This window comes from Toxotes jaculatrix, chromosome 3 (genome assembly GCF_017976425.1).
Source record: "Toxotes jaculatrix isolate fToxJac2 chromosome 3, fToxJac2.pri, whole genome shotgun sequence".
NCBI classification, from domain to species: Eukaryota; Metazoa; Chordata; class Actinopteri; family Toxotidae; genus Toxotes; species Toxotes jaculatrix.
The window spans coordinates 17382389-17399729 of NC_054396.1; the positions used below are offsets into that span (position 1 = coordinate 17382389).

General features: G+C 38.0%; 1 protein-coding gene across 1 annotated transcript in view; it reads right to left on the bottom strand.

The window, feature by feature from the left end:
• The window catches only part of ca16b (carbonic anhydrase XVI b), a 103192-nt gene that overhangs the window by 43155 nt on the left and 42696 nt on the right, over positions 1-17341 (bottom strand). Inside the window, exons 3-4 of the mRNA XM_041033779.1 lie at positions 9258-9437; positions 3153-3301 (exon numbers count right to left, since the gene is read on the bottom strand). Coding sequence (XP_040889713.1) covers positions 3153-3301; positions 9258-9437 — 329 coding nt within the window. The remainder of the gene's footprint in view (positions 1-3152; positions 3302-9257; positions 9438-17341) is intronic.

Here is a 17341-nt window from a genome sequence, read left to right on the forward strand (position 1 = left end):
TTAAGTCGTGTCTTCCCCTTTGTTCGTCTTCGTCCTTGTGGCAAGCGTTCCAGCAGTGTTTTCCTCGTGTGTTTTCTAGTGTTTTTCGACCCAGTTTTTCCCCTTGTGTTTCTCGAGTTTGGCTAATGATTTGGATACCTTTGCCTTATTCTTCTGACCACCGTGTACCGACCCCAGCTTGTTAATAAACCTTCCTTACTCACCTGAGCCAGCGTTGACTTGTTGCATTTGAGTCCCCGGTCCGAGCCCGGCCTGATAGTATGCTGGTACATTACAGACAAATAAATTCCTTGCATAAGCACAAATATTCTAATTGATGATTAATGACCATTATTTACCCATATTAATTTATAAACATGGATAGGGTTACCATATTTTTGCATACTTTACAGTACATTTTACAGGTTGTTGTGTGTTTGTAAATGTTTAGGCTTGGTCTCTTTTTCCTTTTTCTTTTCTTTTCCGGCAGGTTTGGTCAGGGTTTGCATTTGTAATGTATACTAAAGATCAAACCATTTGCAATCCTACTCATGTACTTATTTTCCTCTTATAGACCAAAGTATACATATTTTTTTGCCAAATCATTGTTTGTTTGTTTTTTGCTTTTAATTAGCTGATCTACTTCAGTCTTTCCATGTCTTCCCCTGGCTGGTATATATATCATGATTTTTATACATTAAAAAAAGAGCATCATCCTTTTAAATTTCAAGCACATTAGCTTTGGAATCCATGTTCTTTGACAGAGAGGTCAACACAAAAACCTTGGTCTTTACACAACTACATGCTAAGATACAAATCCAAATCTTGCATCTATAAATGCATCTGGAGGGGACAGTTTTCTTGTTCTTGCTCAGCTTTTTTTCTAACGGCTGCTCAAATTGGTCATTAAAGTGAATTCCATCATCTTATTTAGAAGCACACCATCAAAGGAGCCATATGCACAATAGCTTTGTAATGGCTGTATATAATCTGGTGCCCTTTAACACTACGCTGAACACAAAATGATGTGGCAAAAAATAAATCTAATTACTCAGCCATTCAGCATCAAAAGCCGCGCCTGCAGAGAGGGCTCCAAAGAACAGGGCCAAGAAACAAAAACAGGAGGACTCTAGCTGTGTGTTTGGAGATAGGACAGAGAAACACACTGACAGCCTTTCCTGTTTCCATACACTGTTATATTTACACTAATTATTTGACAATAGAGGGGGCACAAACATTTTATATTACCCCTCAAAATGTAAAAAGTATGACACATTTTCAAATTCATTTCAGATAATGAGGAATGGCATTGTAAATGATAAAAATTTGAAAGGCACTAATAACTCATTCTCCGCACCACATAAAAAGAGTGGGATTTCTGCTTTAATCCACGAGCCAGAATAAATAATACCAAAAGGTTTCAGACTTAATACCCTTTATATCTGTGCTACAAGAGTTGGTGATGTCAATTTTTTTCCCACTTTCCCTTTATTACTTGCAGTCTGCTCTCCCTTTATTTTTTCTGCCTGCTCTTTGTCTTTTGGCACTAATGGCATTGATAAATCTGTTGTGACCTTGAGCGAAAAACATTTCAAGAGCAAGAAAAGTACCAACTTCAACAGCTTCACTGTTCATTTCATTTAAACTCATTTCATTTAAACTCTACTACAAAACTTTCTTTTTGTCCACACTTTTCGCTCAGCTTTCATTGGCATGATAACCTTGCCACTGAATCAAAAGATATCAAATATGTTTTGAATGTATTCCAATTAATAACTGAATATTAATGTGGCAAGTATTTTTGTAAAATGCATGTCCTTTGTTTAACTCTTTAAATGATAATTCGTCTTGCATAAATGTTTAACACGTTACTGATCTCAAAAACCTCCAGTCTTAAGGTTTTAAATGGGTAATTAATTTTGTATTGCACATTCCATAAACTCTCAAAGGAATTCACAAGACAGTTTTAAAGGCTGGAATTTAGTACTCAATGCCATGGCTGAGTATTTCTGCCTTGGAACTGCGATGAACCAATGTCAGAAACCTGAAACTTCCAGCACAGAGCATACTTGTCAGTACAGACAGTATGAGTTTGCATTAGCATAACAACTAACACCGTGTCAGCCACTGCCAGTTACAAGCTAACAACATCAACAACAAGATGTTAACTACACTTACCATTCTGATCTGTTTGCTCGTCAACAATTTCGGCACACAAGAGACACCTTATCTGAGTCTGGGTCTGCCTGAGGCTCAGACATGTATGGCTGAACCCCTCCGATGTTTCCTGTAATGCTAGTTAACCATCTTGGTGAGCACTGCTCTTTCGCTGGTCAACCCCAGCGCAAGCAGAAGTGGTGGGAGGTGGACGAGATCTGGGCAGAATTTCCAGTCACTTTTTAATGATTTTTTTTTTTACACTTTATGCAGGGAAACCATGTTAAACAAAATATTAATCACAGAAGAGTATTTTTACTTTCAAATGTGTCTGAAGGAACTTTGAGACACTGGTTCCTACAATTCCCATAATACAACTCAAATGTTTTTTTGTTTTTTTGTTTTTTTTTGTTACACCATGACTGGTATATTCCACCTCTGTCAAACTCCACACCCCCACTTTGTAAAAAAAAGCTTTCTACTCTGTAGATTTGTAATCTCTAAGCATCATTATTCAGCATCCTTTGAAAGCTGGAGTTTACCTAAAAATAGCTATTGACCAAAGTAAATTTTGCTTTCTCTGATGGTCTGAAAATTTTTCAGCCCTCAACCCACTAGAGCTTCCTGGAGAGGAGCTGAAACTGGATTTTAGAAGCGTCAGTGTGCTGCCTCAAGTCTGCACCAACTCTGTGACACTGTGGAACTTGTGAGGACTAAAATACCAGCAGAATATTTCAAGCACTACTGAATCCATGGCACAAAGAATTCAGTCAAATCTACAAGCAAAAGTGTGCCTTACTTTTCTTTTTGTTGCTCTTAATTAAATTATATATTAATTTCCAATATGCAGATGGCTAGATTTGATTTCAGGAAGACTATTAACTTATTGTTCTCCATAAAAAGTAATCTATCTAAACACTACAGTGACTTGCCAATTCTCCTACATTAAGCGCTGACCCTTGAGGCCCCATATTGCACATCTGTCAAAGAGCAGTGTAGCGACAGGATGTTTTTACCTCCACAGGGAACCTTCTGCCGCTTATGCTGTGTTCTGAGCCCGCTGATCCATTATTCTGGCCCCAGTGAAACTCCATCTTCTCAGCCTTAAAGCGGCCTGGAAGCCCAGCACCTCTTACAAAGTAGTCATCCTTCAGGAGAACAGCAACTGTAGACAAAAAGGAGTTAAAAAAAAAAAGATGTAATCAAACAAAATAGGAAAATTAAGTATACTCATGCAACTGCAGCAAAATGGAGATTAGTCGTCACAGAACTGTTTCTTCTACAGAACCTTAGAGCTCTGTATTCTTTTACATTTATTATCTCAAGATCAGAACTTAATTCTCATTATCTATTTTCTCATCTGTTTTTTGTAACGATAGCTCAATTATCTCAAAATAACAAATTTAAATTCTGCCATGTTCATAGTTATCCTGATCCTGAGATTATGCATTTTGTCATCTCTTGAAATATCAAACATAATCTGAATATTGTCTCTAACAGAATGACACAATACCATCTCTACCTGCTTCAGACACTGATTAATCAGTTTATTAGTCAGTATCTCCTATGATACTTGTCAATCTGACCTAAAAACTTGAACAGACTCTTAAGCAACATCGCTGTGGCAGTCCAAATTGGCAAAGACGACAGAGCAGTTCTGACTGCTTTTAATATTTAATGCATGTGTGAATTGTGCAAACTCCACATTTCCTTTTCCTTTGTTGATAAAATTGGATTTTACTTAAGCTGCCTTGAACACAGACTCAAAAAACTAAAGCAAAACTAGTTAATGTGCTCTTATCCTTTTATATTTGTGGTATTTTTATGTGTTGTCGCTACTGCTTACTAACATTGCATGAATGTAATGCAGTAATATTAACAGTAATTGAGCTTTATTAGCATAAAGAGTGCACAAGAATATGACTTTAAAAATATTAGTTTGAAAGAGTTTATGTGCAACTACATTTTTGATATTTGTGTAACCATCAATGTAAGAAAAAGTTGTATCCTATTTTCAGGCCCTTCATAGGCTGTGATGGAAATATAACATTATTATGTGCAATTTCATAGACTTTAAATTACACGTCTACCGAACATCATTTGCTTTGTGTAGCCTCAGGTCGCTATCATTATAAAGTTTTAGTGGAAATTAGTTAATTTTATTTCTATGAGCACCTCCTTCGAATACTGAGGGACACAATTTTGGTCTCAAAACTAAACTAAGCTTAACTATTCAGATGTACAAAATGACTTTGCTTATTCTGTCAGTCTTTCTATGAACTTGATATTTCTATTAGATTGTTCTCATACAGTAGAAAGTAGATCGTTTTTCGCCAAACTTGTCTTAACTGCCAATCAGAAGCCTGAGATTCTGTGAAGCAGTATAAATACATCTCCACTGTGTGAGTTTCTGCAAACTTAAACTCTGCAGACATAAGCCGTCAATTAACCTCAGTATATCAAAAATGACTACTTCTGCAAGATATCTTAGTTTTTGCTGACACCAAAATATGACCATATCAAACACCTCAGCTTTGCATGCTATCTGCCAAAAAAAGTATATATATATTTTTTTATCTTTTCTTTCTCACCATGCACCTTTGAAACACAGCTTCTGCAATGGTTTTTAATGGTCATACACTTTTTAAAATTCATAGCAGAGCACACGATTCTGTTCCTGAAGACATTAATGCTGGTATGAGGTTTTCGTGTAGCTACAGCAATATGGATTCACCTTAAAACTTCAGTCTTTCTGCTTCTGTGGGAGCCAGCATTTGCAAATGTACTCAGAAGCGTCATGTGAGGGTGAGTTTGAGCTGTGTTAGTTTTTCTACAGCATCTGAAACACCATCATGACATGGCAGATTATCATCCTTCTGGTGTCCTGGCCGAGGTTACACGTTAATGTTTCTGCAACCCTTAACCATGTCTACATTTTGACATCATTAGCCAGATCAGACCCGGTGCTCTGTCGGCTGATCTACCCCCCCTCGTTACAGAGAGATTTAGTCAGAGTCTCTGGAGGACAGCCCACTTTTAATCATACCACAAAGCAAACCAAGAGGATGAGCGTGTACAAGCAAACACAGACTGTCAGTAAACACAGACGACATGATGAACAAGCTGTGTAGAGAGAATGGATGAAATCAAGGCAACAGAAACAGATCATCATTTGATGGATAGCAGGAAAAACCGTGAAGAAAACAAGTGTGAGATCCAGAGAAAAAAGAGGGAAGAGAGACAGAGATCTGTGGAGAGGAGAACCTCGTGTGATGAGGGATGAGCTGAGCCCCTGTCGTGAGGCAAGGAAGAATCTGCCAGCAGTATTAACGTGCCAGTGCTGCTTAAGCTGATGGCCCACAGCATGAAGGAAAAGGTCTTAGATGCAGGAGATTTCCAAGACTGAACGTATCAGGTCAAAGTGAAAATCAGTCTTCATAGGAAAGAACTACCCATCACATGATTATAATTGCGCAACTCATTTGCAAACACGCAAAACATTTACAGAGATGATAATAAATCCCTTCTGTTGCTGTTGTTGACGTAGTGTAATCCTATGTGCAGCAAAAGGAAAGTCAAGGATAGGGGATGCTGGCCGGCCCTGGGAGTTTCATTAGAAATGCGGCCCTGGGTGTGTTTGAACCATCCAACAGCAGAGCAGGAATTAGAAGCTTAGCCAAAAAGACCTTGAATCACAGCCTGTGAAAGAAGAGGAGTATGTGTGAAAGTAAATCCTTGATCAATGCAAATGTCTCTTGGGTCCTCCGATTCCTCATGAATTTGGCTGAGAGTTGTTTGAAATTTTACTGAGAAATGTTTTGTTGAGGAACGCGGCTTGAATGGCGGCCAATCAGCTCCATCTCAAAGCGGGTCAAGGCACAAGGGAAAATTGTGAAATCAATCGCAATGAACTTTTAAGATCTTTTCACCCAGTTCTTAATTACATTGACTTTTATATAGTATGAAGTTAAAGCCCACTGTGTGCAGGATTTGAACATTTGGACTTCAGCACCCCCTACGGGCAGCATCAAAAAAGATATGCTGATGTGCGTCAGTCAACACAGGCACAGGGTCGACTTCAGCAATTTAATTGTGTTATTTGTAATTTTCTTATGAGCTACAGTAATCATGCCTCCACACAGATAGTAGCCTGCCGGTACTATAAAAGCATGCATGAGTAATATTTTATCTGTATGACTCGCATTTTAATGTCTTTGATCTTAATTTATGATGCGAAACATAGAAATAAACGGTGTGTCCTTTTCACAGTTAAGTAATAAAATCATAGGACACCACGGAGCGCCTCTACTGCTTGGCTACTGACAATACTGTCGGACAAAACAGAGGATGGTGCACCAGCATCTGGTTCGAAAGTAGCTGACTGACTTCGCTAACAGTTAACATCAGAACTGAGAGCATTGGAAGTGTCAGAAATGATTTGCATTGCTCTTCTTTCGATTTCCATTACCTTTTTTGTTCCTATAGCTGGTTTTGTAGTTCAGTAATTGCAAGACAGTACTCAGTTTGTAAACGTTCACAGCATGTCGTGCTGTTGTCTTGCATTACTTTGTGTACAATGCAATTAAAAAAAAAAAAAATAAATCAATAATAATAATAATGATAATAATTGAAAGATTCAACTGACAAAATGTGAGTGTTATTGACAGATGGAACAAATTATTACCAAACAAACTAAAATTTGCAAATGTCAAATACACTGTACGTTAAATCAACAGTGAGGAAATCAAATGTTGATGAAACCAGCTAGATCGCATTAGTATGAGCAATTTTTTGGGCTGTGCAAATTTAACTCATAAATACGTGTAAAGTGTTCATATTCCAGTGCCCTTCTGACTGAAGGTTATACCTTTGAAACTAAACATTTGAACATTTCTCTTTTTGTAGCAGTGCATGGAAAGAAGTGACTGAGGGGCCCAGACAAGTAGTCCTAGTCTCATGACAATATACTGTAGAAGAATGGACAAAGAGCAATATGATGAGTGAAACACTGCAGTTTAAATGAGAGAGATATATTGCATGGTTGAATTTCATAATGCACAATGAAATAAAAAATAAAAAAAAAACACGATAGCTGACAGCAGTCAGGTATTAGATAAGTCAAGTGTTATTAACAGACCTCTGCATGGCTCCTGAGGATCACACACACAATTGACGTTATTTTCACCAGCTTAGGTACAATTCAAAAACTAGAGATTGTCAAGGAGGGAGCATGAAAAAAAAGAGGGTGGATTTGGCAAAACACAAAATAAATCGTGATGTGGAAAACAAAAGACAACTCCGAAGGCCAAAGACTCATTTGGAGAACAACACATCACATTCAGAACTTTGAAACACTTTTCCAAAAACATGAAGGACAAATTCCTCTTAGGATCAATACCTAACACTGTCTTAAAAATACAGTCTTCAGACATGTTCATCCACATTTCAAGTGTAAAGTGAATCAAAAGTAACATTAGAAGTAAAGACTGAGGAAAGTCTATACACTGCTTTTGACCTTGTTCTCAACTTTGAAAACTTTATTTTTTAGCAAACCTGATGTCAAGGTGCAATATGTGTGATCTATTCATCCATCCACCCATAATTGAACTGTTCAGACTGTTCATTTACCATCTTTAAATGTTATTTATAGTTGTTAAATTTTCAAAAATACGCCTTTTCTAAAGTGTTTTATTTTATCTTGGCAATGTAATATTTCTTTACCATTTAATAAAAGATTATATTTTGCAATGATCAATAAAGTCTACCTGTCATGTAGTTCCAAAAGCAAATGGGAGTACTGCCAAACTACAATTTAATAAACCACCAGGACAAACTAATATTAAATCAATTTCCCAACACAGAGTTGAATTTGCTAAATATTAAGTTGACGTCCTCTAAATAGCCTTTGCATAATAATATTTTGAGGTAACATGGTTCCATTTTCCTGATTTTCACAGTGCTTAGCGATCAAAAATTCCCTCTGTACTGTATGTGCCCAAAATTACAGCCGGCAGTGTTATTTCCATCTTTGTAAATAAGCAGCCCGGACCATTGCTCAGCTGTCCCAGTGGCCTTGGTTGTCATGGAGGCTAACAACTCTCATTATGATCAAACGCAAAATATGACATTACTCTCCGAGAGAAACGACACCAAAAGTAGAGGAGATCAATTAAGGTCAGGGTTTTCACACCAACGGTCCATAGACTTCATGATCAGAAAAAAAAAAAAACAAAACAATTGGCAATAGTTTGAAGTAGCAGTTAAACAAGTGAGTTTCAAAATGTTTCTGTAAACATGCAGGCTGCATACAAAGAGGATGGTGAGAGACGGAGCGAGCAGGGGCACAGTACAATGAAGGCAAATAATAGAGGAATTACTAAAACCACAGACTGATTTACGAGAATCCTGGCAGGCTGGTACTATTATGTGTAGTTGTTATGTGCTTCACTGAAACACCAGAGCTTGGTTTTGAAATTTACTTTTAGAATTACTTAAAATCTGTGAAGTGGGGATGTTTATAATTTCTATGTGTGAAGTGTAATCACTGCATACGTATTTTTGTATTACTACGTCAGTACATAACCTGCAGTGGTAGACTGGAAATTCAATTTCAGATCTGTTTATAGATAAAATTACCACATGGCTTGAACCAATCCTGTGAATTAAATACCTGGAAAATTGAGCTACTTTGTCGCAGTGATACAAAAATCCTGTAAATCCTATACTGCTGTAAGGTCTTTCCGCAGCATTGCTTGTAATGGTCTCATACAACAGCAGGCAAAATGTATTAAAGGGATACTTACCTCAAATGTAAGGCAACTGACAAATTTCTATTATCTCACGGTACGTTAAATAGGAATATTGCGCCCTACACATCGCAGCATCATTTGCAACGATTGAAAATCATTACTTTAAAGAAATCAGAATTTTGGAAGTCTTCATTGCATTATTTCTGTGAGTTTAGTGCTGTGAATAACTCTCCTCTTTACATTTGTACCATCTTACTGTATCATCAGCTTATAAGTCATTTGTAAAGTACTTTGAACTGCACTAACCTGTTTAAAAGCTGCTGTACAAATAAAGTTTCATTTCATAAACAAAACAAATTCTGTGATGCAGACCTGTTTTTCCAGTGTTTTTCATGGTGGTCTGGTTGGAGGACTCGGTGTTGAACTTGTCAAGCACCAGCTCCTGGTACTCCTCTGAAACCAGAGTTTGCTCATCTATGATGTCCACAGGTGATTGGTTCTTCGCAGCACATTCTGGATATGAGGCCACCCAGCCTCGAGGTCCGTGGCTTCCTGTGGGAACAGAAGACACAAGAACCTATGAAAAAAGTAGAACCCAGAAGTACCCAGAAATCACCTTCATCTAAGGATAGTGGCTCTAACACACACCCACACAATTAAAAACATTGACAATATTACTGCTCCAGCAGCAACAAGGTTTCAATATGCCCTTAATGGAAATTGAGAGAAAGAGGACAATGATTCTTTTATATTCATTCGGTTGCAGTGCCCTCTAAGCCCCCCCCCCCAACAGCTGGGAAAACATGTAAACACAATGAGAATTCATCATCTGGCTACAGGCAATTCCAGCGTTAATTGTTCATATGCGATATAAATATCTAAATGATGCATATTCCTACAGTGCTACACCTACTGAAATTGTGCTGAGAAAGGGTAGAGAATTAATGCCTCTGATGTGTTTAAAAAAAACAAAAAACAACATTACACCAAACAGGCTACTCAATAGAAAACACTTCACTTTAAACAATTCATGTGCACTGTGTGCTGCAAACTAACTTCCTGTAGAATCCCCATCCACTGTCTGCTCTTTTAATCCTCTATCCCCTACAGTGGCGCTTCTACAAAGGAATAATCCACAACCGACAGGGGTCCCCTTGATCTCTTCTCGGGTACAATGGGCCAAGGCAACAACAAAAGCTGGGGGATCAGGGGAACAACGAAGCATGCATGGGTTTTAACTTTTCTGGGTTAACACAATATTCATGATCCCATTCCCTACAGATATAGGGCAACTCCACTACTGGCTCATGAAAAAGATATGAGAACTTCTCTTTACGAAAACACCCTGGATCAAGGGTGGCTTTATGTCTTGCTATGTATAAACACCTTGCAGCCAAAGACACTGTGCACGAGTCCCTCGAAAAGACAGCGTGATTCAGGATTATTTTTGAAATATCCAGTGTTTTACCACGTCACCCAGACAACAACCATAAACATGCACCGTGGGGTGTGCAGACACACAAACAGGAATCGTTTCATCCAGCTCTCCAAAGAATTTGCCACTAGGTTGAGAAAAGATTGCACTATGAGTTTTGTCCTGTGACATAAATTAACATCGGTTGTCTTCTTAACACCACCTGCAAGACTATGGATTTATAAGGTCTGAACTGCAGGCAAATATTGGAATGGATTTGAGCCGCATTTCTAACTAATGACTGCATTAGCAGCCAGGATTAAATTTGTCAGTCATGGCTTTATACTTACCAATATGTCTGTACAAGTCCAATATTTTATATCCTGGAACAGAGCCCATTATGAATGCAATACTAATACTATAAGGCAAGAAAAGAAGCTTGCACATAAGGGATTTACCAAAAAAATGGAGGGAATGTTTACAATATTCAAATAAAAAGTGCTTTGTGTACAAAAATGTGTTAAGAATATTTATCTTCTCTCTTCCCTTCCATTTGATTTGACTGCTGACAAGTTAGCCATAACCTTGCCGTCGATACGGAAGTTGTCTGAAGCTCAGTTAAACTCAATTAGATCAATTAAACAATACTTTGCTTAAAGGTTAAAGCTCTATGAAGCAATTTTTCTTCCCTGCAGCCATTCACTCTTTGTCATATAAACACCCTGCTTCTAAGGCCAACCTCACTGAGAATCAACACCAAAATCAATATGGGAGATCTTAGGAGTCTCCTAAGTCAAAGATCTAGCAAGCTAGAGAGAGGGAGGTGTCAGCCTTGGGAGCTGACAGACCAATCCTGCGCTAAAGCCCAAACTAGCAGGTCAGAGAGAGGACAGCAGTGGGATTCCCATGTGACTTAATTCCATTCAATACCAACAAGGAATTCTTTTCTATGCCATAACTTACCCAAATGTGGAAAAAAAAAAGATAAAATATTGTTTGAAATATAATGTGTATTAATCAACATAATGATGATTGTGAGACAAGCTGTATTAGTTCATGTGTAATACCCACACAGTTGTATTAACTTTCAGTGAATGTCTCTGAATGTTTCTAGGACAAATATTAAAGCTCATATTGAAACCGAGTAGGGTTAGCTTTACAGTTTTGGGAAATACTGTTGATAAAGTAGTACACACTTGAGGCAGTTGTACAATTGGTTATGACTTACTTCCATCCCATTTGGGTTTGCAGAAAATATATATTCTCTTTGGCAGACCTGTCTGAAGTACAATGCCTCCAGATGCTTCAAACATTTGCCATTTCCCTTACCAACAAAGAGTGCTATGTGGGCTACCAACAATAAAAAACACTGAGAACTATTCCAGTTCTCCAGTGGGCAATTTCAATCCCTATTTTCTTGCTTTTCTTCTTTCTCCACTTGAGTGAATTGTGGCAAACTACAAAAACCTTCTCAGATGTTGCTGAGATATATAGGCTTTCACAAAACTTGACTGACATATCTCAGAACAACAACAAATTCCATAGGTCAGCTGTGTGGAGACAGATTAGATGTTCACTCAGAATAAAAGGAAGTTACAAAAGAAACAGCCCTTGATTTATTATTGCTCGGCCTGTGCAAACATACAAATATGTCATTTTATCACTTCAGAAACACACAACGTAATGAGTAAATTGTACTGAAGCCAGTCATATGTTTAACAGGTCACTTTTATTCAAAGTGTAACTAGAAAAAAAGTGTAATCTTTTGCTAATTTTCCATTCAAACACACATTACATCTCATTTACTGCTAGAGAGATAATTCTGCCTTTCAAGAACAGAATGGGAGGAGCTGCGCTAAAATCAGATAAGTGAGGGTTGCACAGCAGTCGATTAATCTGTCTCATTGCCATCCATCAGAATGACTATAATCCTAGTGGTTACGCCGTTCCCACCGCAGTCCTGCCGTTCTATCAGGCTGAAAAGAACAAGTTTAAAATAAGTATGTGTTTTCTAAAACATTACATGCCACATTTGTAGCTACATTTAGCATATGACTCTGAGAGAATGGTTCACACACTGGGCTGCATGACACACTTAAACTCTATTTACTTTATACTTTATAAGAGCGATTAGGTCATTCATGCAGGATACTGATAGTTTTATAAGCTTATGATGGACAAAGATGAATGACGTACACTCGTATGGCAGCTCACCTTCCAGAGATATTACAACATTTAACTGAGTATATCTGTAACCATTGTTGCCGAAAGAATTCATCTCCTCCATAGAAGTTACTTAGCCTGGTTCAAGATCTCTCAATCACTGCTCGCATCCGTGATTTGCTTGGTGATTGAAAGGGAGTGAGTGAAGTGAAATCACTGAAACCAGTAGACCAGTTGCACGCTGGAAAAAGAAAAGCGAAATTGTCTCCAGTTCCTCTGTATCTACAACTATAACCAAAGCACTTGATGCCCAGCTGTTCCATACTAAATGCCCAGAGGGAGCAAACTGTAATTCTACACAGCAGCTTGCAGATGTGACTGTGTGGTAGAGTATGATTTAAAGAAAAGATTGTCAGCATAAAATACAAAGCGTATTCTCAATTCTAAGTAACAAAACAGAATCATGGCCATAATCCTGAATAGGAAGGTAGATTTGTGTTTTGTTCTTTTGTTTTTTTTTACATTTGCTTTAACCTAAATATAATGAGTGAATTATCTCTCTTTGCATCATCTGTAGTCTCAAGAAAGACACACACAGAGGTTAGATACGATATCATGAACAGTTGAAAGGTGTAAGACAACACAATGGCACAGCGCTGCAACTAATCCTACCTTTGTAGAGCTTGTAATGTTCTATATTTGTTGAGACTGTGAAAGCGGGGTGTGATTACTTTATCTCTGAGGCACAAGCTTGTCGTGTTTTTTGCTGGATTGCATTATATGCTGTTACTGTTCCGTGTTGTTTGTGAGTTTTTTTTTTGTAACCTCTGTAAAGATACAGTTACTTTTGAATAAACTGAAGTTTCTCCAGAATGGGAATCAGATGGAATCATGATAGGACTGAAAATGTGCCTAAATAAACATTACAGACTGATTAATCTTGTCAGCTGTTTACAGTAGGAAGTGGCAGCTTCTAATTACAAGAGATGAGCAAAAAGTGGCTCATTTGTGTAGTCTGTGTCCTTGAAGGATTCGCACAATGTTCCATTTGCATGTGGATATACAGTGTGTTTACACATTAATATTAATATCACTGGCGTCAGGTCAAAAAACGTGGCAGCAGCAAAACAAGCATACAGCTATACAGTACAAAACATAGAAACCGAGACTGTTTCATGAAGGTTTGATGCTAAAACATCCATAGTCCTAAATTTATCCCCTGCCTTTGCAAAACTCATAGTTCTCATAGACTGCTCTCACCAGTTTCAGAAACGTTCTGCGTTTCTTTGTTTATTTTATTACTTCCAATTTATGAATTTCCAAACACTATGCTGAATGGAAAAGAAACTGACATTTTCAGTGTTCTCAAACCCTTTAACATGTTCTGATCAATGGCAGTGGGGTCCAATGACAAAATGTCACATCTGCATTAGGATTCTGAGACATTCAATCATTCCTTCATTCAGCAATTTATCATCGGTGCTAGGAGAAGAATGAGTGATGTTTGTAATGTTCACTCGGTTTGTTAATCCGACCTGATCTGGGTTCAATTCTGTGTGATGTGACACCACTCTTTTATCTACTTGTTTTAAGTAAAACAGGCACATGTTTCTCTCAATATGGTACTTTCAGTTCCAGGTGTCATCCCATTAACCTTGGGATAAACAGCCGTGCCTCTGCTACCATGGCAACGCTGCCAGAATGGCGATTGCCTTGTCATTTCCGTTTTGTCCCTCTGAGAGAAAGCGTCCATGCTGTATGCCGCCTGGCAGACCTCCCAGAACTGGCACACAAGCACTTGCAAAAATCTGTGCTGATCAGTCCATATGTATGAGTAGAAGTACAACAAAGTACAACAAAACATGGCTGTTCTGAAATTTCGGCAATCACTTGATACCGCAATGTTATCACTTTTGACAAGATAAGAACCCACTTTATCAGACCTATCTGTTAAAAGTGGATTGTTTGGTGCAAATGGAAGATTTGGCACTGCAGTTTAGTTTTTTTTTTCAAGAACAGAATATCTTTATTTAATTTCAGCTTGGACAAACTGTCACTGACCAACTCCCCTGTTAAGAAACGTATACATCAGTTGCAATTATAGCAGACAGTAACTCAACACCTTAAGATAGCAAGTAAAAATATGTGTCAAGAACGTCAAGTTATATGTTAACATCAGCATGATAATATTCTCGCAGTGAGAGAGCTTACATGCTGATGTTTAGCAGGTATAATGTTTACAATGTTCACCATCTTAGTTTAGCATCTTAACATACTAACTAGCACATCATTTCATGGTAATCCATCAAATAGTTGTGGTGGACTGAGCAATTTCCTTGGCCCCTTTCTTCTCAGATAAGCAAGACAGTGCTAAGCAACGTGCCTCAAACACGCCTCCAAACCTGTCTCGTTACCAAGATAATTCAGATAGAGATTCTTACACCTATTCATAGCCGTGATTTTGCACATTGTATGGAGCCTTTACTGTATAGGCAGAGGTGATTCCAGGCTTCTATATTCAAAATGAACTCTTAGAAATGGCAAGTCCAAGGCACTAGTCTGTCAAAACACAGGCACATTACATTCCTATCAGAGTCCCTTTGCACAAAGCAAGCCGACAGACTTTGTCCCTTCCTCCAGCATCACTTCATTCCACTGTCTCAGTGTCGTACTCTTTACATGCTTCATGGCAGCTCTGTGACCTAATGGCTGGGCTGGGAGACCCATGTTACGAAAAGGGAGAGGGGCTCAGAGCACCGCTGAATCAGCTGAGGGAAAAGGAGAGCAGATTCAGTCTACTGAGCGACGCCGACTGTGCTCATTTAACAATAAAGACACCAACTCCCACCGCACCAGACATAACAAGGAACCAGGGATGGTTATGGTCTACAAATTCTGTCACTTGACCATAGTTTCACAATTTTATGGATTCACAAATTACTTCAGTGGAGCATAATCTAATACATTTATTTGCTACTTGTATTTGCAAAGTGGAATTCTGAGTGTCATCGTTAACTTTCTTCCTGTTTAATCAGCAAGAAATGCCCTCTTGAAATGAAGAATAAGAACAGAGGAAAAATCTACTATCCCTGATGAGCTTCAGCCTGTAAACGTGTCTGATTATATTTGATACCGTGTCAGACTGCATGCAACTACAATCAAAGTGAGGAAAATCATGCTGGCAAAATTGGGGCAGCCAATTTTGGTGACTGACTGTTCTCTAGTCTAAATGAGGTCACGCTGCCAAAACTACAAAACTGTTGTGCCAGAGTGAAATATGTGACTAAACAACAGTTCAACCAGGGACAGTCGTTTTTGGCGTCAATACTGTTCTGTTCAACAAGTAAAATATTGTTAATAAAAGTTTCAATAGTCCCACAAAGGTCTTGTCTGAACAATGGAAACTTTCGGGTAAATGAAAGAATGTTTATGAAAGAGAATCATCAATTGCAAAAATTAGCCTTCCATCTCCTGTTTGTGTGATTCTGTATTCACAGGGAACTGTACTTTCAAAGGAGTTTTTTGTCAGATTCCTTTATTGGCCCGTCTGCATAAGACGACTCAATTATCAGTGAACCATGAAGGTAAAAACTATAATGCCCTCAGTGGGCGTCAGTAGGCTTCAAAGAAAAGAGAGGGAATATGCAATGAAGAACAGTGAATAATTTTAACCCCGGAATTATTAAACTAAAAAATAATTGTGGAATCTGATTCCGTGCTTTTAAAAGCTTTTCCTCAACATTGTCTAACATCTATTTCTCAGTGGAGATCTGAAGGAACAGGTACTCAATATATCAGAGCAGTTTGCAAGAATGAAAAGAGGCACCTGAGGTCACTGCGGGGGACATAGAGGGTGATGCATGAGTGAGTCTTCAGTTACACTTCACCAAATTAAAGGTGCCTTTATTTGACCTTGTCAGTTCTGTGGTGAACAAAGAGGCAGAGGCAAGCAAGCACACCAAAACTGGTGCGTTTGAATTCCTTCACGCTATTATAGAGACAGTGGCACACACAACAATGAGAATTAAGGCTGAGAAAGTTAATAAAAATGACAGTGTCAGTACAGGAGTAGGAGATTAAGCTCCAACAAGTAAGAGAGCCATGTTTTTTTGAAAATAGTTTATGAGTAAATGTCATTAAATTTTCCTCAGGGGGACAATCAGTGCCAAGGTATCATTTTCACTGAATACAGAGCTTCTTTAACACAGTGTGGCCTTTGCATGAAAGCAGGTATCGCAAGTTCTCAGAGGTGTTCTATAATCAAAATAATAATGAGGTTCATTTCAATAATAAAAGCACAACAGCAAGACATGCAATCAGCAAAAAATTCGCAAGTGAATTCGCATTAGTGATGAAAAAAAATGTGTCATATAGAGCAGGGTTGGGCTATGTTTGGATTAAATCATGAACTGACAATATTTTACAAACAGTACTGATAAACACCACATATGTCGTGCTGCATTCAAAGGCAGTGTTGAAGTGTGTTAAAGGTGCCATTTGATGCAATCTGTGTGACCTAAAACTGCTGCTGAAATACAAAGGTCAGAAAGAAGAGTAGTAAGAAAGTTTTTTGGGCAAACTAAAAAGTTTTTGATTATAGATTACATTTTAGTTTGGTTTTGGTTGTTTTTCATGGAACACTTGTGGATTTTTTGGAAGTTCAATATGCTTAATGTAATTTAATAATGTACAGTATGTTCTGCAGAAAACAGTGTTGATTACGAAAAGAAAAGAGTAAATGTGAGAGAAAATTGTTGTGTGCACACATTTACATAAGCACATATGAAAGTCTTCTTGGTGCAGGCTGACTAGACCAAGATCAGTTTTGACAAAGAAGAATACTATACAAGAAGTGTTTTATATACCAGTATATAACAGC